This window comes from Sorex araneus, chromosome X (genome assembly GCF_027595985.1).
Source record: "Sorex araneus isolate mSorAra2 chromosome X, mSorAra2.pri, whole genome shotgun sequence".
Classification (NCBI taxonomy): Eukaryota; Metazoa; Chordata; class Mammalia; order Eulipotyphla; family Soricidae; genus Sorex; species Sorex araneus.
This window is the reverse complement of record NC_073313.1, coordinates 165,748,984-165,764,145: the sequence shown is the minus strand read 5'-3', so window position 1 is coordinate 165,764,145 and position 15,162 is coordinate 165,748,984. Positions and strand designations below refer to the sequence as shown.

At 56.8% G+C, this 15,162-nt stretch overlaps 1 protein-coding gene across 1 annotated transcript in view; it reads right to left on the bottom strand.

Annotated features, from left to right (window-relative positions):
* Positions 1 to 14,904, bottom strand: part of LHX4 (LIM homeobox 4) — a 34,020-nt gene extending 19,116 nt beyond the window's left edge. Inside the window, exons 1-2 of the mRNA XM_055122678.1 lie at positions 14,785 to 14,904; positions 14,319 to 14,447 (exon numbers count right to left, since the gene is read on the bottom strand). Of these exons, the coding sequence (XP_054978653.1) occupies positions 14,319 to 14,447; positions 14,785 to 14,830 (175 nt within the window). The 5' untranslated portion in view covers positions 14,831 to 14,904. The remainder of the gene's footprint in view (positions 1 to 14,318; positions 14,448 to 14,784) is intronic.
* Positions 14,905 to 15,162: the final 258 nt, after the last annotated feature.

The following is a 15,162-nucleotide window of genomic DNA, read 5'->3' as shown; positions in this document are numbered from 1 at the left end:
GAGTGATTCCTGAGTGCAGAGCCAGGAGTGATCCCTGTGCATCGCCGGGTGGGACCCAAAAAGCAAGACAAAGAAAAAGAAAAGAAACTTCCACCCCACCCCTAACTCGCAATCTTGATTTCTTTCCTTTTCTTCCAACACCCGCATGTCAGCAGACCCCTGGCCTCTGTCAGAATTGCGCCCCCTGGGGGGGGTGGAGAGATAGCACAGCGGGGAAGGCGTTTGCCTTGCATGTGGCTGACCCGAGTTCGATTCCCAGCATCCCATATGGTCCCCTGAGCACCGCCAGGAGTAATTCCTGAGTGCAGAGCCAGGAGTAACCCCTGAGCATCGCCAGGTGTGACCTAAAAAAAAAAAAAAGAATTGTGCCCCCTCTACTCAGTTCCCGGTGTGGAATCATTTGTTCTCAAGCCAAGGTGCGCAGGCTTTGGGTGGCACCGTCTGTGGGCATGAACGGATAACAGGGGTACTTGGAGAAGTCCACGGCACCAACAGACCTCAGCAGCCCCCCAGAAACCAGCCATGGGGATTCTGTCCTGCAGGGGGACGTGACTCAAGCATCTAATAAGCCCACCCAGAGGGCAGCCCAGCGTGTAAGGGCAAAAACACGCAATAGTTGGGGCTGGGGCAACAGGACAGTCGAGAGAGCATTGGCCGTGCATGTGGCTGACCCAGGTTCGATCCCTGACATCCCCCAGAGCATCGACGGGATTCAGCCCTGAGCATTTCTGGGCATGGACCCCAAGGTCCAAACTCCCTTCTTCACAATGACCAAGACAAAAATGTATGTAATGTGTAGCAAAATGATTTCATGGTCCTTTATTTGTTTTTGTTTTGGGGCCACACCCGGCGATGCTCAGGGGTTCCTCCTGGCTCTGCACTCAGGAATCACTCCTGGCGGTGCTCAGGGCACCCTATGGGATGCCGGGGATCTAATCCGGGTTGGCAGCATGCAAGGTAAGTGCCCTCTCCACTGTGCTATCACTTCAGCCCTTATTCTTTTATTTTTTTTCTTTGTGGGTCACACCCTGTGATGCTCAGGAGTTATCCCTGGCTCTGCACTCAGGAATCACTCCTGGCGGTGCTCGGGGGACCCTATGGGATGCTGGGAATCGAAATCGAGTCAGCCACATGCAAGGCAAACGCCCTCCCCGCTGTGCTATCGTTCCAGCCCCTCTTTTATTTTTTTCTTTTTGGGTCACACCCATTGATGCACAGGGGTTATTCCCAGCTCATGCACTCAGGAATTACTCCCAGCAGTGCTCAGGGGACCCTATGGGATGCTGGGAATCGAACCCGGGTCGGCCGTGTGCAAGGCAAATGCCCTACTGGTTATGCTATCGCTCCAGCCCCTCTTTTATTTCTTAAGGTTCCCTTTTTCTCTCCCTTCCCACTCCCAACCCAACAAAATGTCCCAGCCCTTCCCCCAGCCCCTGTCCCCCAAAGCCCAGACTCCGCCCTTTCAAAATCAGCACAACCCCAGAGACAAAACAGCAGCAAAGGCAACATTCCAGGGCTGCCAGATGTTTTCAATAAAAAGACCCCGTGATTCTTGTTCTCCCCAGAACAGAGGCAAATTCAGGGCGACCCATAGTACAGCGTGAAGGGTGCCTGCCTGCTTGCACACCGCTGAGCTCACTGAACGAACTGCAGGTTGGAGCCGCTGCACCCCATCTTGTGTGTCTGTTGGGGGGGGAAGCGGAAGCAGGAAGAAGTAGCAGAGCCCCCATGACAAAGGGAAGGTCACTGCTTGCTATGAACAAGCCCCAACGCTTTTCAAGTGCCTCTGGTGGGTTGAGCCCCAAGGAGGCTGGGGTTCCGAGGGATTATTATCCCCAGTGGACCCTGCACTTCCCAAACCATAGCACATCGGGGAGGGCATTTGCATTTGTCTGCATGCAGCTGACCCGGGTTCGATCCCAGGCATCCCATAGGGTCCCCGAGCACTGCCAGGAGTGATTCCTGAGCGCAGAGCCAGGAGTCAGCCCTGAGCATCACCAGGGACGGACAGACACACACACACACACACATACACACACACACAGAATAAGGTTTTCCTTGATCCCTTTCCTTTCCCCACCTGGAAGTTAAATACATTCCAAACTGAACCTTTGGGGTCCCCAGAGTCTCACTTCACTTCGGCTGGGATGTGGGAAGGGAGTGGCAGACGTTTTTAGTATTTTCATGGAGAAATGTCAATGCCCAAAGAGCAGGGCAGAGCTTCTTCCAAATCCTTAGCCTCCAGATGTCACTTCCTTCAGCAAGGGGGAGAGAGAGATCCAGGAGCAGCCCTTCACACCAGAGCACCCCAGGGCAACAGAAAATTCTGGCTTAAATCCCCACCAGAGAAGTTTCCGGAAGCTGCTGGGAGCGGTGGAGAATGGGAAGGTTGACCAGATGTCCCAGACTGCCCAGGTTTGTTTTGTGTGTGTGTGTGTGTGTGTGTGTGTGTGTGTGTGTGTGTGTGGTGGGGGCTGGAGTGAGAGCACAGCGGGGAGGGCATTTGCCTTGCACACAGCCAACTCAGGTTCGATCCCTGGCATCCCAGAGGGTCCCCTGAGCACCGCCATGAGTGATCCCTGAGCACAGAGCAAGAACAAACAAAAAAATGAGTCAATGCTGTGTATTTTATCCCATCCCTCCATTTCTTAGAATCTTCTTTTAACCTGGGCCAGGCGGTCTGCCCAGAAACATTTCAGACCCTACCTCTGGTGGATTTTAGGGGGTCGGGGGCACACCCAGTGGTGCTCAGGGCTTATTCCTGGCTCTGTGCTCAGGGATCAATCCTGCCGGGAGACCCCTTATGAGCGGATGCTGGGGATCGAACCCAAGGCAGCTGGGTGCAAGGCAAGCACTCTACCCACTGACTATCTCTCTGGTCCCTAGTCGATGAATTTTAATTCTTTGAAAAGTGTGGAAGAGAGCAACCAGGTCAGGAAAAGAAGTAATGTTATTTTTTTCATTGAAGAGAGCAAAGACTAGAACAACTCCTTAGCAAGGATTCTGACAAGCCCACCTTGATGATGGAACTGTAATTGGGTTCTGAAAGTGAACAGCTGAATGGGAGAGAACAAATGATTTCTAATTTTAGATATCCCAAAGCTAGAACGATAGCACAGCAGGGAGGGCATTTGCCTTGTATGTGGCCAACCCAGGTTCAATCCCCGGCATCCCATAAGGGTCCCCTGAGCACCACCTGAGTAATTCTTGAGTGCAGAGCCAGGAGTAAGTGACCTCTGAGCATTGCCGGGTGTGACCCCAAAAGCCAAAAAAAAATAAACAAATTAAGAAACAAATCTCAGATATTCTTACTGGCGTCTTAATACGGAGGGAACACTGGACTATTTTTTTTTGGGGGGGGGTTTGCATCACACCCGGCGATGATGCACAGGGGTTACTCCTGGCTCATGCACTCAGGAATTACTCCTAGCTGTGCTCGGGGGACCATATGGGATGCTGGGAATCAAACCTGGGTCGGCCGCGTGCAAAGCAAACGCCCTACCCGCTGTGCTATTGCTCCAGCCCCAACACTGGACTATTTTGAAACAGCACGGATTTCTGTCCTGCTAGAAATGATGCCACTTTTACTGTGCTCAGAGATCAAACTGATATTTGGCAGATTTGGGGAACCCGAGGTAGCACCTGGCTTCTGGATAAAAAGTTCCTTTTGGGAGGCTGGAGCGATAGCACAGCGGGTAGGGTGTTTCCCTTGCATATGGCTGACCTGAGTTCGATTCCTAGCATCCCATAGGGTCCCCTGAGCACCACCAGGAGTAATTCCTGAGTGCAGAGGCAGGAAGAACCCGTGAGCATCACTGGGTGTGACCCAAAATTAAAAAAAAAAAAGTGGGGCTGGAGTGATAGCATAGCGGGTAGGGCGTTTGCCTTGCATGCGGCCGACCCGGGTTCAAATCCCAGCATCCCATATGGTCCCCTGAGCACCGCCAGGAGTAATTCCTGAGTGCAGAGCCAGGAGTAACCCCTGTGCATCGCCAGGTGTGACCCAAAAAAAAAAAAGTTCCTTTTTTGGGCTAGAGTGATGGTATGTGTAGGGCATTTGCCTTGCACACAGCCAACCCAGGTTTGATCCCCAGCATCCCATTGGGTCCCCCAAGCCCGGCAGGAGTGATTCCTGAGTGCAGGGGTAGGAGGAACCCCTGAGCACCGCTGGGTGGAACCCAAAACACACACAGTTCCCTTTTTGTTGACAGGCAATATTGCCTCTTTCAGGGAACCTGGCTTTGGAGAGTTGCTTCCAGGGGTTCCCATTACTCTACCTACCCCCAGGGACCCCCCCACCCCCGTCCCCGCTTGGTGACTTGGAGACTCCAGAGACAAATGAGAAACCTTAGCCCTGTAATGCCAGCAGCACCCCGAGTTTGAGAGAGATCTTGCCGATGTGTAAGTATTTGACCAAGTTCAAAAGGCTTAATTAAGTCCAGCTGGGAGGGTGCTTGCCTTGCACGCAGCGGGCCCGGGTTCGAGATCCCGGGCATCCTATAGCGTCCTCTAGCAGGGCCAGGAGTGAGCCCTCAGCATCTGCGGGTGTGGCCCCCAAGCAAAAGGCTGAATGAAGGGGAAATGTTAATTTCTGCACTTAAAAGGGGTAAACAGGACGAGGTCAATTTCTGGCTAGAAGCTTCGATTTCCTTCAGGCTGCATCTGAGGCAGGAAGTGGCCCCAGAAATCCAACAGAAGCCTCCACACCACCTCCAGATTCTCTGAATTTTATTCCCAGGAAAGAGATTTCGGACCTTAAATAACAGAGGTCACTGTATGGAGGTGTTTGTTTTTTTTTTTCTTAAAAGCTATATTTTTAATTAAGTTTCTTTTGACTCCGTTTCTTTACTCACTCTGGAAAAGTCAGGTAAGGCTGCAAAGAAACATAACAATTGCAACAGGATGCGAATGTTTTTCTTGGAATTCTTCCATTTCCTCCTCCATTTAAAGGGATAAGGCGTTGAGGACCACCCGTAAGTAGCAGCAACGATCACTACCTCACTACCTGTTTCTTCGTAAGAATAAACGAAATCTAATCCTAATTCTAAAGTGGATACAATTTGGGGGATCCCAGAACAGCTCGGACATGGAATCTGTCTAGTCGTACCTGCGTTTGGAATATTCGCACCTAAGAAGGACGGAGCTCAGCGAAAACTGAATTAGTTCTGGACAGCGAGATAGGTAGGAACTGTGTGAAGGTGTGTGGGGGCGAGTTCCTGTTTTGCATGTTTAAGTCCCTTAACTTGCAACGCCAACGCAATTAAGTCCAGTTCCTACACACCTACTTCCAAAGGACCCCTTTCTCATTCCAAGTGTCACCATCACCGTTGAAGAACAGATCTTATTTTTATGCTTAGCTGTTGAATTAAACTGGTAATTGTGGCCGGAAGTAGGTATAAATGCACGGAGACACCCCCCCCAACACACACACACACCCCTCCTGGCTGGAATTACAAACCCTAGTTGGAGAGCTTCCCCCCCATTTTTTTTCTTTTTGGGTCCCACCCAGCGTACTCAGTGATGCACAGGGGTTACTCCTGGCTCTGCACTCAGGAATCACTCCTGGCAGTGCTGGGGGACCCTATGGGATGCTGGGATTTGAACCCGGGTCCGCCTTGTGCAAGGCAAACGCCCTACCCGCTATGCTAGCTATCACTCCAGCCCCCGAGACAACTCATTTTTTATCGAACATTCCAGAACTTCTTTCATGTAGACCGAGAGATACCCTCAAGATTGCCCCTCAACCTAAACGTGTATATTCTGCAGAGACTCGATTTTCCGAAATGTTTCCTAGATGCCCACGGGAAGGGGCTCTTTCCCCCTGCCTCAAAAAATCATCACATTGATGAGCGATTAAGTCCCAAAACCCCCCAATTTTTTTTTTTTTGGTTTTTGGGTCACACCCGGCACAGGGGTTACTCCTGGCGGTGGGTGCTCGGGGGACCATATGGGATGCTGGGATTCGAACCCGGGTCGGCCGGGTGCAAGGCAAACGCCCTACCTGCTGTGCTATTGCTCCAGCCCCACCGCAAACCTCCCCAATTTTAACCCTTCAGACCCGAGGAAGAAAAGGCGCCTGAAAGAGTAAGGCATTTGGGGGTGGTGAATGCCTTGATGACCCAACAGACAGACAGACGGGGGGCGGGGTGGAGGGAAACAAAGAAGCAATCATTTTTTAAAAAATGGGCACTGCATTTAAGGCCAAGCGTTTTCTCTCATCAATCACAATCTCTTCCGCAGCTCCACAACATACCAACCCACGCGCATCTCAGTGAGGTTCTCGGGTGTTTTTTTCCGCTTTGTGCTGACGGATGGCAAAGATGGAGAATCTTTTTTCCCAGCAGATGGGATCAGTCCCGTCCCTGATCTTCATCTGGGGACAGGGAGAGGGTGGGGCGGTTTCCCAGGTCCCCTTTGTTCTTAGCTCTGGTAACTGCTAAAGAGCAAAGCTTTTTTTTTCTTCTTCTTCTTCTTTTTGGGTCACACGACGTTACTCCTGGCTCTGCACTCAGGAATCACTCCTGGTGGCGGGGGATGCTGGGAATCGAACCCAGGTCCCAGGTCGGCCTGCATGCAAGGCAAACGCCCTCCCCGCTGTGCTACCACTCCAGCCCCGAGAGCAAAGCTTTTTAATCACAGACCCAATTCCAAAGTTTCCCCTGGAGAGAACATCAACACAGCCCTTTGAAGAGTGAATGGGGAAGGGGGGAGATATTTTAAAATGTTGGTTCCCTTGGATCCCCCCCCAACCAGAAGCAAACACAAAAGCCCCAGTGCAAACAGGAATCCGCAGACCTCAGGTTAGCTTCTGGGTGATCTATCAGCAACAGAATTAATTATTCTTCAGCAGCCAGGAGTAAGGAATCCCACAAATTGCAAATAAAGCAGGAAAAACATCCCTGTCCAGGGTCCGTTATGCAAATACAGTCGCTTGGTCCCTCTTCCCCCCCACCTTTTTCTCATTTAATCTTCCCCTCACCGGCTTTTTTTTTCTGATGTCTCACTCTGTAGCAATATTCCATATGTTTGGCAAGCGCTCCCTCGTAAGGAGAAACTTTCAATTAATTTGGCCACAAGTTTTGTCTCTATTCAGCGATTCCCCAAACCGATCCCTTAACCCTCGACCATTTTAATTAAAGCAAATGATGCTTTAAAGGCATTTGGGGGCCAGGAAGCATGGTCAAACATCTGTAGCTGGAACAGACGGACAGCAGCAGAAAGCCGCGCAGAGAAACGCATCCCCAACAGCGGGAATGAAGCCTCCCGCGTCCCTAGAAGGTTCTCCTGGCTAGCTCAGCTGAGCCAGGGCTGCGTGGGGCACCCCAAAGCAAGGCTCTCTAAATGGTCAAGGCTGGGGCACACTCATTTCGTCCTACTGGCTTCTTCCTCCTTCAGACTATTGTCTCACCTGTGGGGAAGCTCAAGCCGGAAACTATCCTTCCTTACACCTGACGCCTAGGAAGGGGGGCTGGAAAGAGTTCTGGGGGGGGCGGTGCTGGGGTTTAACCCGTGCAACCTAGATGCTACTTCAGGACCCTCAGGCTGAAGATGCAAACCCCCCTGGAGTTCACAAAGGAAGAGGGTAGCAGGACGGAGAGGAGGAAGGGGGGGTAGGGAGAGAGAGGGAGGAGAGAGAATATGAAGGGGGAGAGGGGAGAAAGGAGGAGGAGGGAGGGAGGGAGGGAGAGAGAAGAGAAGGAGAAGGAGAGAGAGGGAGAAAAGAGGAGAGGGAAAGAGGGAGAGGAGAGAGGGAGAGAGGAGAGGAGAGAGGGAGAGGGAGAGAGAGGGAGAAAAAGGAGAAAGAGGAGAGAGGGAGAGAAGAGAGAGGAGAGAGGGAGAGGAGAGGAGAAAGGGAGAGAGGAGAGAGGGAGAGGAGAGAGGGAGAAAGAGGAGAGAAAGAGGAGAGAGGGAGAGAGAAGAAAGGAGAGAAGAAAGAGGGAGAAGGAGAGAGAGAAGAAAGAGGGAGAGAGGAGAGAGGGAGAAAGAGGAGAGAGGGAGAGAAGAAAGAGGGAGAGGGAGAGAGAAAGAGAGGAGAGAGGGAGAGAGAAAAGAAAGGAGAGAGAAGAAAGGGAGAGAGAAGAAAGAGGGAGAGAGAGGAGAAAGAGGGAGAGAGGAGAGAGGGAAAGCAAGAGGGAGAGAGAGGGAGAAAGAGGAGAAAGAGAGAAGAAAGGAGAGAGAGAAGAAAGAGGGAGAGAGAGGAGAGAGGGAGAAAGAGGAGAGAGGGAAAGAGGAGAGGGAGAGGAAGAGGGAGAGAGAGAGGGAGAAAGAGGAGAGAGGAGAGAGGGAGAAAGAGGATAGAGGGAGAGAAGAAAGAGGGAGAGGGAGAGAGAAAGAGAGGAGAGAGGGAGAGAGAAAAGAAAGGAGAGAGGAGAGAGGGAGAGAGAAGAAAGAGGGAGAGAGAGGAGAAAGAGGGAGAGAGGAGAGAGGGAGAGAGGGAGAAAGAGGAGAGAGGGAAAGAGAGAGGGAGAGAGGGAGAAAGAGGAGAGAGAAAGAGAGAAGAAAGGAGAGAGAGAAGAAAGAGGGAGAGAGAGAGGAGAGAGGGAAAGAGGAGAGGGAGAGGAAGAGGGAGAGAGAGAGGGAGAAAGAGGAGAGAGGAGAGAGGGAGAGAAAAGAAAGGAGAGAGAAGAAAGAGGGAGAGAGGAGAGAGGGAGAAAGAAAGAGGGAGAGAGAGGAGAGGGAGAGGGGTGGGGGAGGGAGAAGAAGAGGGAGAGAGGAGAGATTGATTCAAGCCAGGATGGAATTTTACAAAAACCAATTGATCGCATTTGCTTTTTTCTACAGTCCGCCTTCCAGGAGGGGGGAAACCAAGAGAACGGAAGTTATTTCAAAAACTGCATCTCTTCCCCCCACCTCAGCCCCCCCCCCCCCGCAAGGCTGAGATCCTCTTTCTGCCCTGATTTCCCCCACCGGGGGAAAGTCACCCCGGCCCCTCTCACCAGGTGAAACTGGTTCGAGGCTTGGCGCATTCCAAAGGTGCGCGGCCCTAATCCCGACAAATTTCTCTAATTGAAAGAAGAGAAGGCAGCGCCTTCCGGGCCCGCGGGGCTGGGGCGTCCCGATGCAAATCGGGCAATTAGGAAGTGGGGGGTTCCCCGGCAGAGCAATCTACCCGCACCCCAAAACCCTTCTGATGCTCACTCAGGCAGAGAGGCCCGCAAGCTGCCCCTTGGGAAGGGGGGAGGGAGCCAAGAGATGCTCGTCGCGCGTTGTTCCATCATTCCCCATCCCTGGAGAAGCAGAGACGCGGGGACCCCCACGTCCCCACCAGCTCCGACCGGGGTTAAACAATCGCTAATTGATCCCACCTCCCGCGGGCCGACGGGGGGGGGGGGAATATTTAAGCCTCAGCACACCTGCGGGAGCAGGCAGACTCCAAGGCCCAGCTGTGGCCGGCGGAAGCAATTGCTTCGCTGGGTGCCGACCCCCAGCCCCCCCCACACGCCCAGCAGGTGGGTTTGGGGGCCCCAGCAGCGGATTAAAACAACACGACCTTGGTATTCGCGAAGCTGCGGGGGTTCCCGATCTTTCAGGCGCCTAATCCCGAAAGCATTTGGTCCACATTCTTGCCCTAACCCAGGCCCGCGAGGAGGGGAGGGATGCGTCGCGGAGGTCCCGGGGCGGGGGTCCACTTTGGAACGGACCCTTCCGGCTGGATCCAGCCCGCGACTTGCGCCCCGAATTCCACGCGCATACGAATATTGTTTCCCAAGGCGCCTCCGCCTTGCCCTAGGGGGAGCATAAAAAAAATCAGACTATAAATAGGCAAATTAAAAACACAGGGATCGGGGCTGGAGCAATAACACAGCGGGGAGGGCGTTTGCCTTGCATGCGGCCAACACGGGTTCGATTCCCAGCATCCCTTAGGGTCCCCCGAGCATCGCCTGGAGTAATTCCTGAGTGCATGAGCCAGGAGGAACCCCTGTGCGTCACCGGGTGTGACCCAAAAAGCAAATAACAAAACAACAACAAAACCAAAGTCCCGGCCCGGTCGCCGCGGTCCCCGCGTCTTAGGTCTACCGTCGCGACGCCCTTCGCTTTACTGGTTCGCCCGGTGCCACCGGCTCCCAGCCCGGCGCGGGGACGTCCCCGGGGGTCCTGGATCGCCCAGCGCGAGTCGCGAAGGTCGGCCCCGACGTTCCCCAATGGGAAACGGCTTTTCCTGGGGTAAAAAGCGAGGAAGAGATTGACCCGCCGGCTCCGGCGCCCAAGCCCTGGACAAGGGGACATACAGAGGTCGGGACGCGCTGTTGGACCGCCCCCACAACCGCCAAATCGAGAGAAATCCGCCCCGTCTAGACGCTTTTCCAGGCTTCCAGGAGCGCAAACAGACCACGAGGCTGGAGGGACGAGCTCGGGGCGCGGGCCGAGGTTTCCCCGCCGACAGCCACAACGCCCGCCGGGCTGGGGCGCAGGGTGCACCCCCATGGGCCTCCCGCCTCTGCTGGCACCTTGCGGGGGTCTCCAAAAGCCCCCGACGCGCGCGGAGTGCGCGCCGGGACCCGACCACACGCTGGGGCGCAGCGTCTAGAAGCCGGTGGAAGGATGTTGTTCCCCGGTTACCCCGGCCACCCAGACCCGCCACCTGCTCCCGGGTTTGCGGGGACCCTGGCCCGGAGGCCACAAGGCCACGCTGCAGGAGACCCCGCGGCCCCGCGCGCCACCAAGGACGCTTTATTCGGTCCGTGTCCCCGGGCGCCACCAAGCAGGCTTCATTCGGCCCGTGTCCTCTTGGGAACTCGGGACCCCGCAAAGCGCAGGGCACCCGCCCCGTCTGTCCGTTGCGGGAAACGCTAAATCCGCGCCCCGCGATGAGGGTCGCCGCGTCTCTCCAAATACCCGGGTCGCGGGCGCGACTCGGATGCCCCGGCCGGCGGCTGGGTGGGGGGTGCCTCGCGCAGGGAAATCCACCCGGATGGACCCCGCAAGTCTTGAATCCGCGCTTGGAGAAGAGGATGCGCCGTGAAAGTTGGTTCACACGGGCAGTGTTTGCGGGGACCCGCGATTCGGGGCATCTTCGCGGTACCGGCCCCCGGTGCTGCGGTTTGAGTCTGACAGAATCTGACAGAATCACAACCTGCTGCCCCCTCCAAACACAGAAAAATAAATCCTTGGTGTTTCCAGCTCCAGGAGCCAACGCAGGAAGGGAAAGAATTGCAAAATCACTGCTCCAGAATTTAAAAAAAAAAAAAAAAACACCTCAAGCTGAGTAATTTTTTTTGGGGGGGGGGTGAACGTGAGGGCACTCTAAGAAATAGCCAGCGAGAAGAATGAGAATGTGGGGGTCAAAACTGGGGATTCGGGGATGCGGGGAAATATGCCCACACACACACACAGAAGGAGCCTGGGAAGAGAAGAAACGGGGAGCAGTTCCTAACAGGTGCAAAATCAAATGCACATTGGGCACAGTTTTTGGGGTCCCCACGAGCCACAGGAAGGAGTTAATTCTAGAGACAAGGAAGCAGAGACCTGAGCACCCCCAAGTGTCACCTGTAGTCATGTCTCCCCTTTCATGTGTGGGGGTACACCAGGCCCCCCAAGACCCCACCTTCCAAAATGTTAAGCACTTTCCCTGCCATTGGGGTTTGGGGCTGGGGTCTCCAGAACTGGGGAGGGGAGCGGAAGACCCCAAGGAGCAGAGGCAGCTGGGGACTCCCCTAAACTAAGAGCCATGAAGCGGGGTTCCACCTCAGGATGAATTTTTCTTCTGACTTTCCCAAGCCACCCCCCGAAAACCAAAAAAAAACCTACTGACCCTTTGAGAAGGACCTGGGTGGTGGGTACTGGACATATGAGGGTCCATGGGGGCCAGGAGGGGCCAGGGGGTGACTCCTCTATCCCAGATGGGCCCCAGGTCACCCCAACCACTTCCCACCAGAAATGCTTCTGGCCTTGAGTGGTCCCCAGAAACGACAAAGGAGCTGAACCCCATCTTTATGGAGCTTGGGGGGGGGCAGTGAAGGGGCGTTGGCCTCCACCTCATCAAGAAGGAGCTGGGGAAGGTGGTCCCAGGAGGAAACAGGGACCCTGCATGGAGCAATGGGTGGGGTGGGGGGGAGAATGCAAGGGAGGGGGCTGGAGCCATAGCACAGCGGGGAGGGCGTTTGCCTTGCACGGGGCCCGACCTGGGTTCGATCACCAGGAGTGATTCCTGAGTGCAGACAGGAGTAATCCCTTTGGTGTGACCCAAAGAGCCCCCCCAAAAAAAGAGAAAGCCCAGTGTGAGGAAGGTGGGTTTTGCTTTGCTGCCTGCACCTCACCCACCCCCAAGAAAACAAAAGAACCTTCCACCACCCAAACAAAAACTCCTTCTCTGAACCGCCCCTGGAGGCCAGGGAACCCAGAGCTGCTTCTAGAACTGCAGGAAATAGACAGAAAACTGGGGTGGGTTGGGAACCCCCCCAAAAAAGCCTTTCCTTTGATCCCCCACTTCAGATCAATCCTCCTGGGATTCACCTTCTTCCCTGCAGCCTAATGTCTGCCCCCCAAGTTCTTAGACCACCAGGCGCCCACGCACCCCAAAATAGAATGGCTGTTTTTGAGGGGACTGCACCCTACCTGTGTTCAATTCCCAGTCAGCACGAGCTTACTAGTCAGTATCTGGATTTGCACCAAGGGGTGAGGTCCAAGCTCTGTGCACCCCAAAAGCGAAAAGACAAGAGCCGGGTTTGGAGGTCTTGGGAGATTTGGGTGCATCCCTTTGGGCCGGTGCCTCCCCCAAAGGAGGGCAGAGCCCCCCCACCACGGGAAAAGCCATAAGAGAGCAGTGGCCCTCTCGGCTGGGCTGCCCCAAGTACCCCATGAAGTGTGCACCATTAGAAGACAGACTGGGAATCTTGGTAAGAGACAGACAAACTGACAAACATTCCTCAAAAGGTTGCCTGGGAAGTTACCCCCTACCTGTCCTCAACCCAGTTGAGGTCACCCGTGAACCCCAATTGTCAAAGCACAAAGAGGTCATCACCCACGCACGGGCCGCCGGGTGTCAGCTGTGACCTTTAAGAACCGGGAGAGCCTTTGTTAGGGCATATTTGGCCACCCGGGGCCCCCTTGGGTTAAGGGGGAGCAGTGGACCCCCAGTGCCTTCTACCCCACTCTTCATAGCCAACTGCCAAGCCATGAAATTAGGTCCAACGGGAAAGAGACGCGCAAGATTCCTGCCGCGACGCTCAAGAAAACACACGAGCTGGGGCTGTGTGAAACTTCCAGTACCTTCTGCGAAACTCCCCAGGGTTGCCAGGGCAAACGCGGCCCCGACGACCGGAGCGCAGGAGGGCTCGCTCCCGCGCGCCCCAGCCAGTGGGTGTCCGAAAAACGATCCCGTTCTTACTTAAAATAACGCTGGGGGAAGGTTCCCCACTGCTCCGTGGGCAAAAGAGCACCCCCTTTGGACTGCACCGCGAGTAGACGCTCAGCCGTTTTTCGGGGTGCCCGTGGCGGGGGACGGGGCTCTGCGGGGCGCGCAAGCCACAGACTCCATCGCGGCCTCTCCTCTGGATTGGGGGGGGGTGTCATTCCTCCGAGAAAACCAACACGCAAAGCCCCCCCATCCCTGCGCCCCGCGACACAGAGGGAAACTTGGGGGAGAAGCACCCTGCTTTTGAGTGCCCCGGTAAATCGCAGGCGCGGCCAGACCGCGGGAGAAACGCTCCCTGTGCCGTTCCGCGCGCGACTCGTTCCGAGCGCCCACACTGGACCCCGACTTCACCACTTGGTCCCCCGCCTGCCTGCAGGGCTCGCTCGACCCGCCCGTTAGCAGCCGACGGTCCCCAACAGCCGCGCAGACGGCGAATCCGGAACGTCCCCGCGGGGCACGCCCGCCTATGCGCGCGCGGGCCCGAGCACCGGGTGGTCTCACCCCGCTTCCCTCCCGCCAGCTCCCAGGGTCGGGGGACGCGCTCCTCAACTTCCCGCCAGCAGGGGTGAAGTTGCATTCGCAGCGCTGGTGGCGCTCGGAGGGTCCCCTAGGGAAGTGCAGAAGTCGGGAGAGCCCGAGAGGATGGTTTGGGGAAGGGGGGGGAGGAGGAGGGACCGGCCTGCATCTCGTTCCGGGGTGCACCCCCGCCTCCCCCCCCCAAACAACACTCTTGCTCGCTCGACGGATTAGGGAATCCGGAGTTCCGTGAGCCACCAGCAGCAGCCCCGTGGCTGTCACTTCGGGGTCCCCAAAGCCCCTAGCAACGCGCCTTGGATCCGGTGCTCCGGGCCAGACCAACGCGCCCGCACCGGCCACCGCGGCCAGCCCTCTGCCGCCGCTCAGTGAGATCCTCCCGGCGAGAAGTAGGGGGGGGGGGCAGAGAGAGAGAGAGGGGGTGTCTTACGTGGCACCGGCACACCGAGCATCTCCGGGAGCGCCTTCACGACCGCCCCCTCCGCCGAGACCGCTGCGCTCTGCATGGTCCCTCGGACCCGGCCCGGGGGGCGCAGTCTACGGAGGCGTCTGGCTCGGGCTGGATGCGGGGAAATTTGAAAACGATCATAAACCGCGGGCCCTCCCCCGCCCGCGCCCCCGACTCTCTCCCCCTCCTCCCCTGCAGGCGGCCGGCGGCGTCACGGGGCGCGCGGACCCCCCCCTCGCTGTCCCTGGCGGGGCCGAATCCACAGGCTGGCCGCCCCCTCCCCGCGCTCGACGCGGCCCGGCCGCTCTCCGGGTGCTCAGCCCGCGACTGCTGCAGCTCGGAGGGGTTTTTTTTTCCCCCTCCTCCCTCCGTCCACCAACCCCCCGCCCCGCAGATCCGCTCCCTCCCTCCCTCCCTCCCTCCCCCCGCCCGCCTCCCCCCTGCCCACCCTTCGCGTGCCGGGAGGCCGCGGTCACCCGGCGCGTTGGATTCATTCACGGTTGCAGGAGCGGCCGTGACGTCGCTTTGCGCAGGGGGACGCGCCCTGCAGCCAACGGGAGGGCCCGCACCGCCCGGGGCCGGCTGGGGGGTCCCCGGCGCGCCCCCCAGGGAGGCCCGGCGGGGCGCGGAGGGCGGGGCCGCCCGGGGCGAGGCGGGGCCGGCCGCCCCCGGGTATAAATGCGGCAGCGCCCCGGGCCGCGGCAGCAGGTGGTCCCCGGCCGCCGCGACCGCCACGCGCCGCTCTCCCGGGGGCACTTGGCGGGGGTGGGGCGGGGAGGCCCGTGCCCTGCCCTCTCCCCCGTTCTGGGGGCTGCGCGCCCCGCCT